General features: G+C 33.9%; 1 protein-coding gene across 1 annotated transcript; it reads left to right on the top strand.

Annotated features, from left to right (window-relative positions):
- The first annotated feature begins 6,176 nt into the window (after positions 1-6,176).
- Positions 6,177-7,418, top strand: LOC104600480 (Dormancy/auxin associated family protein). The gene is made up of 3 exons (XM_010263431.3): positions 6,177-6,630; positions 6,770-6,869; positions 6,956-7,418. Exons 1-3 carry the CDS (start codon positions 6,381-6,383, stop codon positions 6,981-6,983), a joined length of 378 nt encoding a protein of 125 aa, XP_010261733.1. The 5' UTR covers positions 6,177-6,380; the 3' UTR covers positions 6,984-7,418.
- The last annotated feature ends 6,982 nt before the right edge of the window (positions 7,419-14,400 follow it).

Raw genomic sequence — 14,400 nt, forward strand, 5'->3', positions numbered from 1 at the left:
GTTGTACTGGCTACTTAGACAGACATTTGAAACACCACTTGATGAAAGAAGAAGAAAAAGAAACATCACAACTACAAATAGGAAGTGAATTTTTTTATACTTTTAAATATTCCCAATAAAAAATGATGCAAAATTTAACAAAACATATTGTACATGCTTAACATCCATTTTTATTAGCTAAAGATACTAAACTTGAAAAATTTTTACGTAGATCTGTAAATCCACAATTTAAAAAAGTTTTTAGAAATACTATTAGAACATATGCTTTGAAAATTTTTTTATTCATATAAACAAAATTTAATTTCTACGTTATCGAATCTTAATTCTAAAATTGCAATTACTTCTAATATTTGGACATCTGGATTTAACATAAGTTATACTTGTGTTACCATTCATTTATTGATAAAAAGTGGATTTTAAATTAAAAAAAAAAATTAAGTTTTACTAGGCTTGAATGGCCACATTCTGGCCCAACTATTACTACAAGTATTTTAAATACTTTACATGGTTATGGAATTGACAATAAATTATTATTTATTAGTTTTGATAATGTTAGTAATAATGATTCACTAATAAATATTTTAAAATCTCAATTAAAACCATTTTTAAGTGATAAATTATTTCATATTAAATGTGCAAGTCACATTTTAAATTTATGTATTCAAGATGCTTTAAATATTATTTCTCATCATATTTCTAAAATTAGAAATTGTATAATATATATTAAAAGTTCTGGAGCAAGAAAACAAGAATTTAAATATTTATGTCTAAATTATGATTTAAAATATAAACATTTTGTATTAGATGTTCGATGGAATTCTACCTATTCTATGTTAGAAAGTTGTATTGCTTACAAACAAATTATTAGTGATTTTTATAATGCAAAAATACCATGTGATCCTATACTTGGGGAAAATTGGGAAATGGCAATGTGTATAAAAGATTTTTTACAAATTTTTTATGATGCAATTAATGAATTTTCAGGTGTTTATTATTCAACTAGTTGTCTTTTAATTAATCAATTATTTATAATTAGTGAATGTTTTGCAAAATATAGGAAAAATCCACAATTTCAAAATATAATTGAAATCATGAAAATAAATTTAAAAATATTGGGAGAAAATTTCTCCCATTTATTGCTTATCTGTAATATTAGATCATAGGATTAGGAAAAATGGCTTAAAAATTTTACTTGAATCATATTGTGAAAATATGAATATTAAAGTTAGAAATAAAATAGAAGAAGTTAATAATTTATTATTTGAAGTGTATAGTTTATGTGACTGGGCATAAGAAATCTTGTACAGGTGCAAGTTCCACTTCTGAAACAGTTAGTTCCATTTCCAGTAGTGGAGACAAAATTCTGTCTCTACTACAAGAGGCAGAAATCTACTACCAGTTCATCAGCAATTTAATTTACTTAACTTAATTTTTATTTACAAGCAAGTGTTTCTACTTTAATTGATTCCTCCAACAATGAGGGATGGGTTAATTTTTTATATTTTAGACTGGTGGAAAGGACATGAAAAAAAAGAAAAACTATCCAATCCTTGCCATCGTGGCACATGATATACTAACCCCTCTGATGTCTATAGTTCCATTGGGGTCTTCTTTTAGTGCAAGTTCTAGGGTGCTGGATGACAAAAGAAATTGTATGATGATGAAACTCTAGAGATGTTCATCTACCTTAAAGATTGGTTGGATGATGAATAGATTACAAGATAAAGGAGGGCATGACATTACACCTGATGTTTCACCTGAAACATATGATCAACAATCAAGGAGATGATTATATGAAGATGTAGGTGGAGGTAGAACTTGAAGAAAATTGATGAAGTCAATATTTTTTATTCTTTTGTATACTCAATATTTCATTATTTCAATTATTGTAATTTTTTTCAATTTTATTTATATTAGTTCTTATTTTTTAAACAATGTAATTTTTTATTTTCAATTTATAATTGTATTATATTTTTTATATTTTATTCCATTTTCTATATTTCATTCATCTATTATCCATTGACCATTGTATTGTTCAAATTCAATAAATAAAATTCATATTTTTTCCAATTTATTGTCCATTTTGTAATTTGTTAAGTATTTAAGTATTTTTTTTTAATTTCTTTGTTAAATTTTCTATTTTTCCAATTTGTTCTCAAAGCTCAAAGGAATTATTGAATTAAGGAAAGTGAAGTATTTTAGCAAAAAAATAAAAAAAAATGCAAAAAAAAAACAATTTGCCTCGATTCAGCCTAGGCCCAAGCCCCAACCCGTAGCCTAGCCTAACACAAGTCGGGCCCACTACATGACCCGCAATCCGCCCAGCCTAGGCCTGTGGCACAGCCCGGCACGAGCTTGAGCCATGAGCTATAACAGGCTGACCCCCCAAAGTATCCCAGGGGTGAGAAGTATGGCCCGGTCTAACCTGCAAGCTAGCACGGGCGACACACAATACAGCACGGCCTAATTTACACCTTTAGCCACCATGTATCGGTAACATCTCCCGTATTTATTTTTTGTTGTTCATGATAAATGTTCTCAAAGTACGGTTGAATGTGCCTGTAACGTCCGTATAAGGTGCATTCTTTAAAGAATAAATTCACTTATTATTTTAAATAAATATTTTCAATACACAGTTGAGATGTGCTGTGTGTCATACGTTATAGGGCGTAGATGCGAATTCAGCTTCGTGTTCCTTCGAATTGAGTTTGAGATATTAGGGAATGAAGAGAGAGAGAGAGACATGTGATACTTAAAAAGGAAATTTCATGGCTTGAGAAAGAAAATTGTTTATTGAATAAACCTAAAATTTAACGATTTTGTTTTCAGTTCAGAGCAGGAACAGGATCATTCACCTATGATTTATTTAATTTTATGCTCAGTTAATTACTTAATTAATAAATAAAGGTAATTATCCAAATTAAGCATACCATATTATTCGGTCTTATCCGATAACAACCCGACTTACTCGACGGGCGGGGGGGGGGGCTTGTAAAGTTGTAATTCTCTCTCTGACCATTGATCGCAGTTTAAAACTGTCCGTACTTTTCCGGGTTCGGGTGGCCGGGTGAGTGGATGTTAGGAAGCAAAGACCGGCAGATAAAGCCTTGCATCACGTGACGTGATAGGCAACCTGGGTCCCACCATGTGTCAACGTCCTGTTGGTGGAATCCGATTTCGATCTTATCCGATGACCCGTTAATTATTGATTTAATAATAACAATAATATTTAATAATAGGGTAAATTGCTGAATTACCCCTTTCACAGTTAGGATTCAGCACCATATTTTATGATAGTTGCATTGCCATCCCTGAACTTTTTAATATGGTTTCATCTACGTTCCTTCCATTACGTCACTGTTAAAAAGTTGACAGAATTTGTTAATATCATCAATTAAATATTTTTCAATGTCAAAATTACCCTAGTGAGAAAATGAGGATTTATATACTAAACAAAATCTTCCTGAGCGAGCGGTCTCTCTTCCGAGAACCCTTTAACCTTTGCAGCGGCATCAATAGTTCTTCTAATTTCTAAACAAATTTCTATTTATATAATTCATCAACCAATTCAATAAAATATCATAAATCCACCTACATGCATTTGCCAACGTGCGTGAATGGCTGATTTTCTAAACAAATGATTCCGAGGGAAGTGTGTGATCAATCCATGGTCCAGCCCAATCTAACCATAGTTTTTTTTTTGGTAATAATCTAACCATAGTTTGATTTCAACAAAATTGGCACTCCATCATCAGACCCTCAATATGCCCGCCGTTTGATTTCAATTCTTTGGTCATTCTCTCTAATACAGCAGACCGGTGTTTTCAAAACGGAGCATTCTATTTGTTTTCTGCAACTTCATTTCTTTCCATTCTTCTCCTGTCTAGGGGAGGGAGGTTATTTTTGAAACCTGGGTTATTGGTTTTTGAAAAATCGGTAATTGAAATCGAATTGAAACCAATAGATTAACTGGCTGATCAGTTCATTTAACTATCGATTTAGTTCATCGTTTCTTTATTAGTTGTAATATATATTATAAAAATATATATAAATATATAATAAAACATTAAAAATATATATAATATTATATTTTAAATAATAAATAATATATTATATATCATATATATAGTTATATATAATGCATATTTATTAATTTATAATGTATAATATACATAAAAGTACATAAAATATATATGTATATCGGTCGATTTAGTTAACCGCCAGTTTTCTATTTTGATTAACCAAAATCGAATCGATACCTTTGATTTTTTAAAATACCAAATCGACTAGTTTGATTAACCGAATTTTTAATTCAGTTTCAATCAATTTTTTTGCTCAATTCAATTTTTCGGTTTTTCTTACTCACCCCTACTACTACAGCAAAACATCAAAACACTTGACAGAGCCGGTATTTGGTTTTCAACTACCGTTCACTTGCTTTCCACATCCTAAGTCGTAACTATTGTTTCATCTTCATTCCCAACAATTGCACTTTGGGTGAATGCATGTTTTGAAAATTTAAGGCTGCATTAAATGCGGTGTAAAAGTAAAATTACATCATTGGATGGAATTGTGGTTTAAATTAAACTGTTGTAAATGGTAAGTGGATTTATCAATATAAATATTTACATTATTTTTATTGATATAAAACTTGATATGAACGGAATTTTATATTGATTTTTGATATCATCCAAACGCAAACAAAATCGGATTGAAGTATTTAATTATATCGATTTGTATTTACACCACAAACAAACTAAGAGCCAAGAAGGGAAGGGTATTTTTTATCAATAGTTCCACCAAACTGAAATAGTAGCGTCTGCTCTCCGCAAAGGAAAAGTGGTGGCAGATATTTGATTGTTTGATAAACAAAAAAAAAGAAGAGAAAATCAAAACGTCATGGAATGGAGCTTCCTGTCATTTTGCCCCTTCTGTTAGAAGATTTTAACAGAAGGGGTGTAAATGCAATGATATGACAATTTTAAGAGATGATATTACAATTAACATAAAGTAAGACACTGAATCTCAAATATGAAAAAATCAAGGATGGTTAGAGTGGAGAGTCTGAAGGAAGACCTGGTCATTGGTCAAGGCACAGCTCCCTGAAAAATTGGGCTTCTTCGCCCCTTCGGCTCGGGCCGCTTAGCCTTTGCGTTTGGCTTCTGCATTATTTACCTAAAACCACCCCTTTTAAGCAAAATGAAATAAAAAGGTCATCAAGGGTTCCTTTTCATTTCACAAACACAATCAAAATGTTAAACTCAAATAATACTGGCTGTCTGCACCAAACCTTTTGCACTACCGGTGAAACCCACTTAATGCAAAGTCTTAAGCTCAAACATTTGAAATGGACAACTTTTATTAAAAGAAAATATATTCAGCTGTTCAGAAAACAAGGAAAACATATTCAAATTGTCAAAAAAAAAGAAGGTGCAAGGATGAGGCTTCATGCCTATTATGTCTTCTGCCATATAACATTCATGCAGATTGGAGACCTTAAGCAAATCATAGGGTGAGGAGATTCATTTACTTATTTCATGGAACTCTGGCTTCTTCTTCTTCTTCTTCTTCTTCTTCATTTACTTATTTCATGAATTCGCATCTGCTCCTCACAAAGGATTATCATCATCATCATGAAGGGTTATCTACATCCCATCCAGTCATGTATTGAGAACATCTTTGTATAAATAATAAATATAAATACCTTTAGAGAAGGGCTATCATCATAAATTGGGACATATTACTCGCAGGGCATGCCTCACATTCACATTTCATCCTGTATTAAGAATATTTTTCTATAAATAATAAATACAAATATGGGAGATGCTCCTTATGAGTGGCCAAGACATGCTGGATGATCGGTGTGAGACGCGATCTGTGAGAAGCAGATCTGGACTCTATCCTGTTTGATTTTTGTTTTTTTCTGTTTTTCTTCCTTTCTATTAATAAAATGCAGTAAAAAGGAAAACAGTGAGGGTGCCAAACTAAACGGATGTAATTAGACAAACTAAAACGTAAGAGGGGGAAATGTGAAACTTTAAATCAGGGGCGAAGGGTGAATTAGTAGCTTTTCTTAGGCAAGCTAAAAATAAACATAATTTATTGGATGGAAAGAGAGCCACACCCACATGAGCCGAGCAGATGAACGGGAGAGAGATCAGCCGTCGGAACGTTATAACAATAATATCATCTCCTTGGCTTTTTCCTCTCTCTCTCTCTCGCTGGCTATAAAATCCCCTGGCTCCCCCTGGTTGGAAGAAATCTCCGACCATTTTCCGTATCCGATATCTTCCCACTTCGTTTCCTTCCTCCCTCTCTTTGTAACAATCTGTATCGGGCTACCTCCGACCTCCTCCGGTATTACATTTGTTACAATAGATATGGGTTTCCTCGATAAGCTCTGGGACGATATAGTCGCCGGTCCCAAACCCGAAACGGGCCTCGGCAAGCTACGAAAGTACGACTCTTTCTCAGCCTCACGACCCCCTCCACTTATCACCGACGATATTCCAATATCTCGGAGCATCACCATCATCAAGACCAACTCCAAATTCCGCAACTTTTCCGGCGATTCGGGTTCCGTCCCCTCTTCTCCCGCTGGCTCTAACACTCCTGGGTCGCCGTTCTCACGTACGTTAGCTTTCTTTCCCCTGATTGTTCATAGTTAGGGAAGGAAGTCGGATTGCTCCCACTTCCACATGGTTCTAAAAGGATTTACTTCAAAGTCTTAACTTGTTTTTTCGATGTTGTTGTTGTTGTTGTTTTGCAGCGGCTACGCCGGGAGAGGATTTTAGGAGATTGATGAGAAGGAAATCGACGTCGGAAGTGCTCGAACGCGCACAACCTAGAAGCCCAACCGTTTACGACTGGTGTGCCTCTCTCTCTCTCTCTCTCTCATCTGTGTTTCCACAGCTTAAATTTATGTCTTGTAATGGAGTTTCCTTGGCTGAAACAGGGTAGTGATAAGCGCGCTGGATCGTTGAGAGAGGAAGCGGCGATTTTGTTGAAGAATCGGCACGATGTTTCTGTATTACTGTATATAGAGAACCAGAACCATTGCAAATATCATCTATCTATCTACCTATTTATCTATCTACTATAAATAAAACAAAATGTGCCAATGGAAACTCTTTGGAGTTTTGGATAGAGTAGACAGAGCAGCAGAGAAAGAGAGAAATTAGGAGAGGAGAAGCTATCATTTGGCATTTGCTCAGCGACGGCTTGGCTAGCTCTCCTCTCCACCACCCCAGCTACCTTGCTGGATCTTATTTTTCTTTGTTTCTTTCTTACTTTTCTCTGTACATATATTTTTTTCTTCTTCCCTTGGCTTTATCCTGACTTTTGTAAATTCGCCTATGTATCATCAAACTTATGTCAATATAATGAAATATAAAATTAGTGGATCCCACTAACAAAAATCATCACGATCGGCACATCTCTCTTTTTTTTCCCTCTCAATTTCTTTTCACATTAAACATTAATCACCGATTTTGGCCGTCCGTTTAGATGAATATTTATCTTGGCAGGACTGTATCATCAAACACAGGTTTCTTGCTTCTCAACAACTCCATTAATAAAGCAAATTAGGGGGATAAACCACATGATGATTTCTCCATAATAATCTATCTATACTATACTATCTACAGAAAGAGCGAATGCCGCTTCTTATTAAAATTTTGTATTCCTCTCGTTTAAGCATACAACAGGCATAAAGAGGGTATGTCCTTTACTCTAGAAACTGCCCATTAAATTATCTATGAATTATAAATAGTTTTGTCTTAAAGATATTACTAATTCTAAATCAACCATTTTAAGATGTAAGATTTAGGGTGCATCAGAATTTCAGTTTTGTTCAACTTGATCTATCCATCTTCCTCTCGCCCAGTCGTCCTTCCAGCCATGACCATTTGGTGATAATTTTGACTTTTGAGATTTTGATTTCCAGGTCCACTGGCCGTCTGGAACCACTTTAATACTCTCCTTTGTTGTGCCCAAAAACTTTTCACGGTTGCAAGGTGGTAGAATTGCGCTTGAGATTAATCTGAGCTGGAAATCCCAATAGTTGGGCCGAGTCCTCCGATCCCCCAAAAGAATTTAAACCAATCCTGACCCATAATAACCGGGCTCTGGCTTTAACTGGACGGACCATCTAATAAGGGACCAAAATACCAGCCCACTAATATACCTTCGGCGTTCCTCTATTTACAATGTTTTCCTTTGATGACATTTTATTATGCTTCTTTTCTTTTCTCATTTTCAATAAATTTAGGGGGTATTTTGTAATATAAACGTTGATACTTTCATTCGTTTTTGAAATTGTCATATATCAACAAAATATAAAAACACGTTCTTGAACCGCATTTTTATTTTGATTTTTGAAAAGCAAAAGGATTTTGTTTCAAATAAACCAATTCATGTGTTCGAAACCATCAAAATGATTGTTTTTAAAATAAAGTCACATTTTGTGTGTATATATATATATACAACCATGGTTTTCAAAACCAGACGGTCGGACCGAAAAAACCAGAAACCGGTCACTTGACCGGTTTTGTTTTTCCCCAAAACCGCTTTTTTCCCCAAAATTGTTGATTTTGATTAATAAACCGTTGAACCGTCCGTTTAATTGTTCGAACGGTTTTGACCATTTTACAATTTTTTTAATTTATTTTTATTTTTGTTGTCAGAATTACCGGGTCAGTTTTAAAAACCATGTGTATAACAAAGAAAATGTTTTCTCTGTTTTTTATTTTAACTATCAACATTTTTTTCAAATCAGATGGATTTGATTTCTCTTAGAATTGGCAACAACAAAAACAATTCAGATTTGAAAATACCCCCCTTATAGACTTTCTTTTTAATAAATCCATCACCATAGTCTTTGAGAATAGAAGAAAATCCATAATGAGAGAAAGGTATAATACCCAAAAGAACTTTGACCAATCAAAACCCCTCATGAATACATGACTTAATCCTAGATCTCCCTTACAAGTTACAACCAGTTAATTAAGACTTTACCAGCACACTAGCTGGCATAAAGCGCAATAAAAATATGCTGACCACAAGATGCTAAGGCATCCTCGCCACAAAGACACTACAGTCGCACATGCAGAACATCCCCCATGACATAGTCACAAAAAGTAGAAGAGATATTGAAAATGTGTGGCTGTAGGAGCCTGCTAAGTTGGCTTCCTTCTGTATGAATCTGCTCATGAATTAGGCTTGGGCTTAATTTTTGCCAAAATTTGAATCAATCTTACCTAAAGCCCAAGGCCCGGATTAAGAATTCCAGTTTGGTTAAATTGAAATTATGGTTGGAATCGTCGGATATATGTATGGTGGATGTTTCAATCTTCAAATCCGACAAAAATCAAAACATATGTCCACACTCCACATGCCACAAGGTACACCAGACCAGAAATGTTATTAAATGCCAACTAATAAGTTGATAGCCACCCAGCCACCTACCTACTCCCTTATTTTAACTGTTTAAAGAACATATTTTATTCTTTTTTATAAAGTGGCACATGTAGTAATGCATCGTGCCTCTACACTTATTACTAGCGGAGGGGTCTTGCGTTTGCAATGGTTCACTTATAAATTATCAGGTTTGAGTTCGATTTGAATTAGAGAATTGAATTTGAATTTGAATTCGGTTCAAGTCAAAAGTTCGAAAGTTTGACTTCAGCTATCTTTGATTGAAGGTCTCTCAAACAGTTGAGATTCCGAACCGATGTCTCCCTCAATTGCTGAGGTGCCAAATCGAGGTCTCCCTCAACTAGTGAAGTGTCGAGCTGAGGTTTCCCAGCATGAAAGGTGTCGAGCTAAAGTCTCCCTTGGTTGATAAGGTGTCGAGCTGAAGTCTCCCTCAGTTCTCAGTGACCGATGTGCCAAGCCGATGTCTCCCCCAGTGGTTGAGGTGTCATCTAGCTCGACCTCGATTTGAATTAGAGACTTGAGCTTGAGCTCAAAAGTTCGAGTTCGACTTGGTTCGAACTCGACTACCTTTGGTTGCAGATCCCCTAGCAGCCGAGATGCCGAGTTGAGGTCTCCCTCAGTTAGAGAGAGAGTGGCATTCTTGTAATTTACAAGGAGAGAGAGATGCCATTCTTGTAATTTGTAAGAGAGAGAAAGAGAGAGAGAGTTGGTAGGAGAGAGTGGCATTCATATAATTTGAAAGAAAAAAAAATTAAGAGAAAGAAAGTTGGTATAGAGTGGTATTCTTATAATTTCTATGAAAAAAGAAAGGCAGAAAATACTATTAGATTCCATTTTCCTCCTTGCCAGGCCTTCTCACGTATACATTTCAGCTTAATATATTTATATAAATATTTATATAGATTCTCAATTATCCTCCGTGATGTATAATACTGTAATTGACTACACATAAAAGTATCATCCACACCCAATGAAACATACCCAAAATATTCATTTTGGGTTTTTTTTGTTTAAATCCATGCCTTGTTCTGTTTGGCATCCCCACTGTAGCCTCTCTTTTGAAGAACAACCATAAGAAATGAAATGCAGTATTATATTTTGATTAGAATTATCACACCATCGCATATAAGATACTAATTATTATATGTTGGATTCATATGATATGTTTTATTAATTTCATCGTCAAGCCCCAACATTAAAGTTAAATAATCACCCAAGCTATCAATTTAAATAAAATTACTTAATATGGCATTATATTTGATGAGAGATAATTTGGCCTGATCAATGATGTGACGACACATGGAGTAATATCCTAATTTGGTGACACTACAACAACTTCATACACCTCAGTGATTTTGGTCACTTAAGGCACCTCAGACCACCTAGCTATACCGAGACCTGAGCAGCTCACTATATTCACCGACCTGCCAAGGTGTCACATAACCTCCTTCTAGAAAAAAGCTAACCGTCTTCGATCTTCTTGGGATCATGGCATATGTCAATGGATCTTATCTTCATCCTGCCCGATTCGAATGGATCTAGATAAGCCTTATCAATTTACACAGAGTTCATCTTCAAATACGAAACTAACTCCAAACTAGACGGATCGATGATCTCGGACATGCATCATGAGACCCACGACAGCTTGCCTATATAAAAGCTTCGCCTCTAGCCTCACAAGGTAAGCGCGATTTAGCTCTCAAATTCCATTATTATTAAACTCTCAGCTCTCTCAAATTTCCATTGCTAACTTAAGCATCGGAGTGCCCACACCAAGTAAAGCACCCCGAAACACTCTGACTGTCTTGTTTTATAGCACGATTAGGCGACATCACTAGCTTGACATTCGAACTGTCCTCTAACAGGGAGCGTTTAGATCACGTATCATCAATATTCAAATTTAAACCACTTTGAAAAGCTTAAATCTGAAGCTCATAGACCTGCTCTTGGAAATAAGTCTTACACCAACAAAGATAACCCAATTTAATTGCAAATGATGAATGTAATTTGAGTGATTTAAGCTCATAAGTTCACTAAATAATGGAAGTATGGAATTGTAACACTTACTGTGTGCTTGTAATCATCCCTTGGAAAGCTGCTTTAACGAAGGATGGTTGTAACTAGGGTGGGTATGGAGATCAGCGTAATCACTCTAATTTTTTTCAATAGAAGTGAAATTAATTTCATTCCACCCTAAAGTCGCTAAACCCAAAAGTTACTAAAATTAAATAGCAGGAAACTATCTGATTCTGATTTTTTTTTTTTTGGTTTTTGTTTGTGCTTTTGCCTTTCCATGGTCTATTTATATCTTAGAAAGAGTGATGGTGATGTAGCTCAAATGGTAGAATGCTCATTTTGCATGCGAGAGGTATGGGGTTCGACACCCCATATCTCCACGAAAATAGTACGAGGCTCGAGTTTAGTTCGAGCTACAACCTTGAGTTCGAGCTTGGCTCGAGTCAAAAACTCGTAAGCTTGAATTTGGTTCAGCTGGAGCTTGATTTGAGAAAAATGTTTTATAAAAATAAAAAATTATATATAAAAATATGTTTATTTGATATTTATAAAAATAAGAATTAAAGTAATTAGTTATTATTATATATAAAAATAAAAACATTATACATATAATATTTTATATTCTACTACTATTACTATTATTATTATTATTATTATTATTATTATTATTATTATTATTATTATTATTATTATTATTATTATTATTATTATTATTGTTGTTGTTGTTGTTGTTGTTGTTGTTGTATGATGAGAATGTGGCCACCCCTAGTTCTACCTTTTGTCTCCTCCATTTGCCTTTTGCTCCTAACTTTAAAAAAAAAATGAAAAGATGAACTCCATATTGAGGAGTTCATAGTGGCGATAGAAGGACTCAAGTGGAAAGATGAAATGGGAATGTAGAGAATGCAATGATGGTGATGCAAATAATGCATGATGAGAATGTGGGGTGGAATGGATTATTTGGGGGGGCGTTATTTGTTTGGATTTTGAAAGGGGGAAAGCTGGTCAATGGGATTGGGATTTTTATTCCCATTGACCAAAAAACCCATGTTTTTTTTTTCAGATTTATGTGAGGATCAAAGAAAGTTTATTTTTCTCAGTATCACTTATGGGGATAAATAAATTTCCCACCTAAAGAAAAGTTTGGTAACATTTAAATTAATGGGACAAAAATGCCCCTTTTAATATTGGATTTTTATGACTAACATGATCATTATCTTATTTTCATGGGCTTACCCAAATAAGTCGTTTAGAAACATTTACCTGAATAAATAATTTACCAAAAAGCGAAATAGCGAACAGTGCTTTGATAAAACATCAATCAAGTTACCACATCAATAATTTTGGAGAACGCTGGCATGGCTTGATTGAGGTCCTGTTGTAATTGTCTCTATAATCTAGTTAATTTTCTGTTAATTGTGGCATTGATCTTAAATAAATCGAGAGATATTATTCATATATATGCCAATGAAGATGTAATTAACTGTATATATAATTTTAAAAGTTCAGAGTAGTTAATTACTGCACTAATATGTACACATGAAAATTCAGCCTGTTAAATTTTACTACCTAAAATATCTGGTAATAGCAATTTGCATGCCCAAGTATGCAAAATGGGGTATTGCTTCTGAATTAGATTTTCATAAACCGACCAAGACAATTAAGTTATCACTTGGGCATGTGGGGTTGTTTCACATGGCTGTTGATATCGATTCTTATGCAACAAATCCAAATCGCGATTGGACCATCCTCCTAAGCCCTATCCTTGGCTTTAAACAATTGCCATAGTTTATATTTATTATAATAGGTAATTAAAGAGATTAATTTCAAGTTCAATTTGTTTCCAATTAATCTTAATTATCTAATATATCCTGGGGAGTAATGAATAATGATTACCCCCAATAATAAATAAGCGGCAAGTGCTAACTACTCCGTAGACAAGTAAAGAGGGGAAAAAAATTATTCTTCTGATCGCTCTATATATGCATATAGACAACAATATATTATTCTAAGATTAGCTCCGCCTTTTTTTTTGTATCTAAGAGAACTCAGAACCTACATATGTATGTATATGCTTCATTCCTCTCAATTTTTTGGATTAATCAAACTTTTTCCAAGTCCAAAATTCAGCATTATTTGGAGTTCAATTTCAGTCCACTCATAAAGGATGAAAGACTCCAGCCGGGCTCTGGATATCTGTTACAAACAAGGCAACGAAATTAAGGTTCCATACAGTTACATTGTCACCCTTTGTAATTAAGATTGCATTAATTTTAATTTTTCTTTGTGAAATGGACGTAAATTTTGTCAATCTATTATCTTTGCTCCCCATCATTCATATATATAATTGCATCTTTTATCATTTTTTCTGGCATCTGTTTGACTTTCATAATATGTAAGTGCAATGATGATCAGTGCATGTTAATTGGGACCAACTAGCATTTGTGAGACACAAAGGATAGAGAAATCTGTTTTTTTTTTTTTTTAATATCATCTTTTAACGGAAAAAAAAAAACTAGTGTTAATAAGGGCATTTTAACAGCAAAAGGAGGTCCTTAAAATAAGGAATGTCAAATGCACCCTAAGCTTAAATTCCAGAATTTGTTGATCTTCTTGCTGCATATATACTCTTCTATAAAGACTAAACTGTTATAATTAACATATTAAAAGACCAAATCATCTTTTTGAAAGAATTTCTTTTTTTTTATTTTTTGGATTTCAATTTCCTTTTCATTCAGTATAATATGCTACTCATTGTTATATTATGAATACACCTAATATAGTTTACATGTTTATTAGGAAACACATCCTGCTCTAGTATAGAATCAAAATCCCTTAGTTGCCTTTGGATGCAATGCAAATAAATTTTGCACTATTGCAAATGACAGTTCAAATGATTCAAGTGTAAATTTTGAGCTATTTCTGTTTCAAAGTTTAGCTTATTTTGAT

The sequence above is a fragment of the Nelumbo nucifera genome, chromosome 8 (assembly GCF_055504915.1).
Source record: "Nelumbo nucifera cultivar China Antique chromosome 8, China Antique-T2T, whole genome shotgun sequence".
NCBI classification, from domain to species: domain Eukaryota; kingdom Viridiplantae; phylum Streptophyta; class Magnoliopsida; order Proteales; family Nelumbonaceae; genus Nelumbo; species Nelumbo nucifera.

Coding starts and splice junctions, on each gene's coding strand:
- LOC104600480 (XM_010263431.3), top strand. CDS start 6,381: ATGGGTTTCCTCGATAAGCTCTGGGACGATATAGTCGCCGGTCCCAAA. Junction 6,631..6,769: donor TCCTGGGTCGCCGTTCTCAC/GTACGTTAGCTT, acceptor GTTGTTTTGCAG/CGGCTACGCCGGGAGAGGAT. Junction 6,870..6,955: donor AGCCCAACCGTTTACGACTG/GTGTGCCTCTCT, acceptor TGGCTGAAACAG/GGTAGTGATAAGCGCGCTGG.